This window comes from Cryptotermes secundus, unplaced genomic scaffold, assembly GCF_002891405.2.
Source record: "Cryptotermes secundus unplaced genomic scaffold, Csec_1.0 scaffold724, whole genome shotgun sequence".
Taxonomy (NCBI): Eukaryota; Metazoa; Arthropoda; class Insecta; order Blattodea; family Kalotermitidae; genus Cryptotermes; species Cryptotermes secundus.
This window is the reverse complement of record NW_019727403.1, coordinates 296,355-303,024: the sequence shown is the minus strand read 5'-3', so window position 1 is coordinate 303,024 and position 6,670 is coordinate 296,355. Positions and strand designations below refer to the sequence as shown.

Here is a 6,670-nt window from a genome sequence, read left to right as displayed (position 1 = left end):
GCGGAGGGGAGTGGCGGGGCGGGAACTCGCCTATTACCGTAGTAACGCGAGCGTTACGTTACCGCCACGTACCGCTGGGGAGGTAGGGGTCAACATGCCACAATATGATATCCTATCACTAATGAACTCTGCCCTCTTTAATTGCTAATACAATTCTCTTATGTACGAAAAACCTGTACCTAATTCATGATTTTCATTCCCTCTCCATAGAAAAATGTATAGTCTCCTGCTGGTGCGATGCCACCTCCATCCCATCTGACTTCCTGTACTCCCGCCAAATCTAACTTATATTTTAAGATTTCTTCTGCCACTCCTCTGAGTGAACCTGTCCTATACAAACTTCATACATTCCAAACTTCAATAATCTTCAGATAACTGCTTTTGCTTTGCGCAGTAGTTCACAAACTACCTGAGTCATCATAATGGTTGGATATGCTGGCACAAACTAACCTGACTCACTCTCCCTCTTTTCTGTCCATATTGCATCTTCCTCTATTTCTGTACTGTGTCACCATCTGATGTCAGAAGAAATATGTATCACACTTACTCCAAATGGAAGACAGGGCTCTTTTTCTTTCCCGTTTTATGAGTCAACAGAGCTATGGATTGACATATATCTAAATACTAAATACATGTATATATTAGATGTTTTAAATTACTTTTAAGCTTTAACTGTGTTCATGCCAAAGTCTGCACTACAAGTATATTATGCTATGAGAAGAAGCAAAAGACAGAAATATCTCTCAAGGTCAAAAGCCACAAGCTACCACATAGTTGCATGAAGTACCATTAACATGTATTCACAAATACATGATGCCTCAAGATGGTGCAATAATGAAATTGGGATTCTTTGGCATAACCTAAGCAATGGAAAAGCACACAAGATTCGTAACTTTTAAGTATCTGAGGTCTTTATAGGTCAGATTCAATGAAACCAGTAACAAGAAAATAACTGTCAAAAATAGAATTCATATATAGTGGGAGTATAAGGGTCAGGTGGGACAATGGTGGCATTCTCTCAACGATACAACAATGAACATTTAGGTTCCATAAAAGGCAAAGAATTTATCTATCAGCTGAAGAACCATCAGCTTCTCAAACAGACCTGCACCATGGAATATATGAGTTCTAAGTTCAAGGTTCCAGGACTCATGTGTTCAAACAAAATAAACTAATATTTAGTCTACTGAAGTGGTAATTTTAAACTGTGAAGTATAAATATGACAAAAATTATATTACCTTGACATATGCACGTAACACTGCATCTCCTATGTGATCTTTCTCTGCTCGTCCAATGAGACGAAGGAAGAGAACAAGATGTGACAAGAAACGAAGTGACTGTGGTTTCTGTTCTGTATTAAGTTTGATCCACTGTTCCATTTCATCCATTAATGCCCCCACTTGATCCATAATCAGGTACTGCTGAACTTTATGTGCCATTTTTAGTGCATCATTACGGATACGGGTGTCCTTACTGGCTGCCATCTCGGAAAAAACTTCTTCTATGTCCATTCTGCAAATTAAATTTACAAATTTATTGATTCAGTACAGAGTGTGTCTATTCGTTGAAAACAAATACAGTTATTCATAGAGAATGTACCATATACATGTGCATGTATGCCCACATACAATTAACACAGTGCCACATCAGGGAAATGCTGCTTAAACGGAGATGAGTTTTGGTTTTGAACATTTTGTGCTTTAGAAAGAAATCTACTTTGATATAATACATACATATGCACGTGTAAACACAAACAAACTCATGTCCATGCACTCCCTCACCTCAAAGACACAATCACTGACACATTTTGTACAATCAGCACTAGTAAGTGAATGTAACGTGACAGTGTGAAAAAGCCACACCAAAGTTGCAACAATGAGGCTGAAAACTAATGTGTTGGGTGTATGTTACATGACAAATAACTTCACACCGTACTGGATATAGCGAATTTATTGCACTCACTCTTACATTTATACAATTCACAGTTTCCCAATGACTGCTATCTGCAGTATCATACTTACTTCTGCCATTCACTCGACAACAATGGACTCGGCGACTGCTAGATTGAAACTGGCTGGTTACTCTCTCTCTAGTAACTCACTCATTGACCAGTGTTCGCTGCTCCTTATTTAGGCTCGGCACGGACAACACCGAAAACAGTTACGTGATATGTACCACTGTTGCGTAACGTCGTGTTTATCAATTGCCTAGCAACAGTTATTGCACGGGCTGCCCTGTTGCGTGACGCCGTGTTTAGAAGGGCGTTGCTGGGCAACTCTGCCGAGAGTTGTTTACTGCTGTGTAGCAACCGCGGTGTCCCGTTACGTCACCGCGGGGAGGGGGTGTTTAATGAGCGTTGCGCAGTCCATATCACACTGCTCCCTTCTAAAGGTTGTTCATCCTGAACAGCCTAATGGTACATTCCTGTTCCTTTCCTTTGAAGGCTGTTCTTGCAACGTCTTCTTTTTGTCTGGCTACTCCTCTTGCAATGACTATTCTCCAGCCATTACATCTGCTCCCTTCTTAGGATTGTTCATCCCAAATAATTCCATGGTACAGTGTTCATCGATCCATTGTATCACATTCACGCCTCACTTTCATCCATCGCACATTCACTCTCACTGGGGAGGCCGGCTCCTCCTCGACCCATTGTTTCTTTTTCCACTTTGGAGGGGGCCTACTCCTCCACAAGGTCCATTTCCTCATTTCCGGTAACCCACTGGAAGTTACGACTACATGTTCCATGATCTTCTTACTGAAAATCTCACATATGTCCTTTTTGCATATTACTCCAATTCCCTGAGGTGCTCGCTTTCCTTGGCTCTACCCCTCGATGCCGTTTGTGGTTGACCTCTACTTCCTCCCATGTAGCAGCCACTTGCCGCGTCGATCCTTTGTTCCTTTATGGTGTGGCCCTACTCTCTGGGTTGCTCACTGTCATGGCCCAGGTGCCGTTTCTTCCAACGATGTTTTCCTTCTGTCATGCCACTTCCACACAGCGGGTTGTTCTCTTGCTGTGGGGTCCACACTTTTTCTGAGTGGTGTTCCTGCGGATGTCTTCCTTGAGTCACGCCACTGTTGCACAACGGGACATCCTTGTGTCATTTCTCTTCTTCTTTTGTGGTGCTACTGTTGCACAGTGGAACGTCCCTCTGCGGGCAACCGCCAGTCCTCTTCTTCGGCACCCATCCTGATACTGGGCCCTTTTGTTCATCTGGTGGCGATGCTCCGCGGCCAGTTTTCGGTCCCTATGCCTCTTCTTCTTCGGTTCTCCGACCGGCATTACTTCAGCGTCTTCTACAGGGACCTCTCGTTGTTGGGCCACCTCAGGTTTCCTGTCCACTGAGGTTTGCTCTTCTTCTTCTTCTAGACGTTCCTCCATCTCTTTGCAGGCCATCGTCTCTGTTTTGAGTTTGGTTTTGCCCACCATCTCCTTGTGGCTCGTGTCCATCATTTCTTTCAGTTTTCAATTGGCCTGCCTATCAGCCTCCAATCTGGAGGGAAACTGAGCTTGGTACGCATTCATCTTATTCAGTAGGAGTTCCAACATCTGCTGTGAGTTCATTTTGTGGCAGTATTAATAGTCGATGCACTCACAGAATCGATTATTCGTCGAGGAATGTTCAAGTTCGTAAAGCACTTCTGACACCAAATTGTCACGTGTTGAGTAGGTCACACGACAATAATATTAATTAGTTTGATTTATTTCATTCTGGTCCGTCACAATAACAATTACAATTATAAATCACTCCGTCCAATGTGACCTGTAAGTTTTTTACTACATAAAAACTTAACACCCTTACATGTTTCGGTCTCTGTGGACCATCTTCAGAGGGCAAACATCACTACAAATAGGAAACCACCATCACATAATTTGTTTACACGTAAAGTACATACACTTATATGCTACAATACATAGTACACAGAATAGAACATTTCACAAACACAGCAGTTTCCTGGGAATGTAAAGTTTTTTAAAAAATTGTATAAAATTCCTTGATGCTAATTAAAAGTTTTTTAGATTGTCAATAATTAAAATTCGTAAACCATGCAGGCTCATGTTCGTCCTCCCATCGTCCCCATATAAGAGAGATGATGGGAGGACGAACACGAGCCTGCATGGTTTACGAATTTTAATTACTGACAATCTAAAAAACTTTTAATTAGCATCAAGGAATTTTATACAATTTTTTAAAAAACTTTACATTCCCAGGAAACTGCTGTGTTTGTGAAATGTTCTATTCTGTGTACTATGTATTGTAGCATATAAGTGTACGTACTTTACATTTAAACAAATTATGTGATGGTGGTTTCCTATTTGTAGTGATGTTTGCCCTCTGAAGATGGTCCACAGAGACCGAAACATGTAAGGGTGTTAAGTTTTTATGTAGTAAAAAACTTACAGGTCACATTGGACGGAGTGATTTATAACTGTAATATTAATTAATCCATACAAAAAATGCTCAAATATAATATTATACTTCCAGATGATCCAAGAACACGTCTCCTTCTCTCGTCAGTCCTTTCATAAAATCAGCTCTCTTAGATTGCTTATTTCATCAGATACTGGTATTTAAAAATATGTGTACACTAAAGGCAATGATATTAGCCTTTTATCTTTGTTCGTTTAATTTTTCTGTGCAGTGCTACCTGGTTTTCATAAATGTAATTTGGTGCAATACAGCTTAAAGAATGAATCATCACACAACCCCACACTGCATTCTGAGCATCTGATTTTTAACAATGATGGATTTTTATGTAGATCACATTTCTTGGAGTGATGACAGAGGTGTTCACATTATTGGAAATGTGTTATTAAACTGACAGGACGCATTATACAATGATACTGATGAAATCTGAAAGAATTATGAAAAAGCAGGAGGTCTGACAGCATCTCAAGAATAAATTAAAATATTAGCCATTCGAGAGAAGAACTCAGGCACCTTAAAAACTGAAAATACCTACTTTTATAATACTGGTAACATGTCTCCTGGTCCAAATAATGAGAAAGAGACAGGGTTATGCAGTTATAATGCTGCAAAACATGATTAAATGCTTACTCATTCTGCCAGTAAACATCTGGTAGATCAACATAATGGCGAATGGATGATTCCCGTATCTCCTTCTCAACCCTGATGTCAACTAAAACACGAAAGTGTGCCCACAGAAGGTCCTCCCATGACTGACAGACATCAACCAAGGCTGAGAGATGGCCACATAATGCAGCAAATGTTGCCCGTGTGTAAACTGGCATACGCTTATCCTCTGCCATTCGCCAAGCCATCAGTTTCCATATGTCCCTGAAAATTAAAACGGTAGTAATATTTACATTACTTTGGATACAAAGTTCTCAGAATTCTCAGAGCTCTGTATGCTGCCTGCTTCCTCCTGGTTCACTCTTTTTTATCCCAAAGATGCAGACAGTACAGCCACTGGAAGCATCAGCGAACTTCTACTACACCACATGGCATCACTTCCAACAAAGTACTTTTAACACATACATTCCTTTATTTATCTCTAAATTTCATTTTTGTCTTGTACAATCAGATCCGTGAAACTGAAAGACTGAACGGAAAGTGTTGGTGGCCTGCTTCTGTTAATATCACATAATTTTCCTGGAGGCCCTGAATAAGAGCAAAAAAACTTGGTCAAGATAGTGTCCTGGCTGGGATTTGAATCAGGCACCTCCCAAATACAAGTCAGAAGCAACAATGTTCTAGCCAACTTGCTTGATCTGACATATTTTCTTTGTTCATCTGTTGCAATAACAGCTGAACATAGTATATCTTGTATCTTTACTTTCATTTCCATAGATCCTTAGTGGCTACCAAAACCATCGGACATAGAACATGTCACAATTTACATATACAGGAAGATCGAGAAGTCGCACACATCACACTAAGCAATTATATTTTGCTGGTTTAATGCACAAACTACAAGACATACAGCACTTACTATTAATGTTTATAAACTTACATCTTAGAAATGCAAAATCAAATCATGTCTTTACAACATACAGGGTGATTCATGAAGTTTTACCCCAGCTTATGGTACATATTCCTGGGGTAATTTCCTTATAAACTTTTGATCGATTTTCAATAGTTATGGAGTAACAATAGATTTTCGAAACACATCATTGTGAATGCAGCGCTGTGCTTCAGCGTGGGTGACCATACGTTCCAGTCAGCTACGTCAGCAGATAAGGTAGACCGGTTTGAATGTTGCGTGTAGGTAGATAGGCAGAGTGGTTCATACGTGTGCGACACATTGTGTTGACGTGCAGGGAGACATTTTTGAAAATCTTATGTAAATCCAGTCATCTTCTAAAGCACTACAGTTCAAAGGAAACAGACTGATAGAAGGGTGTGATATGCAACCATTGGTATGTTTACAGAATCGGATGCTGAAAATAATGTAATTTTGTAACACAAAATCGATGAAAAATGTTGCACAATGCAAAATTAAGAAACTGAAAAGAAAAATCTTCTTTCCTAAAACATTAACGATTTAAAAAGTGTTTGTATTGTATTTATAATTTGTTTTGACTGAAATTCGAAGAAAAAAAGATTTTTCGCCAGTTTTCAAATTACTGTATCTCTTTAATTATGAGTTGGATACCATTAGTATTGTGACATGTTGACCCCTACCTCCCCAGCGGTGCGTGGCGGT

General features: G+C 39.9%; 1 protein-coding gene across 2 annotated transcripts in view; it reads right to left on the bottom strand.

Moving 5' to 3' along the window:
• The window catches only part of LOC111864733 (nuclear pore complex protein Nup107), a 68,060-nt gene that overhangs the window by 30,655 nt on the left and 30,735 nt on the right, over nt 1-6,670 (bottom strand). For both annotated transcript variants that reach the window (XM_023852218.2, XM_023852220.2), the window contains exons 8-9: nt 5,062-5,301; nt 1,240-1,513 (exon numbers count right to left, since the gene is read on the bottom strand). In XM_023852218.2, coding sequence (XP_023707986.1) covers nt 1,240-1,513; nt 5,062-5,301 — 514 coding nt within the window. The remainder of the gene's footprint in view (nt 1-1,239; nt 1,514-5,061; nt 5,302-6,670) is intronic.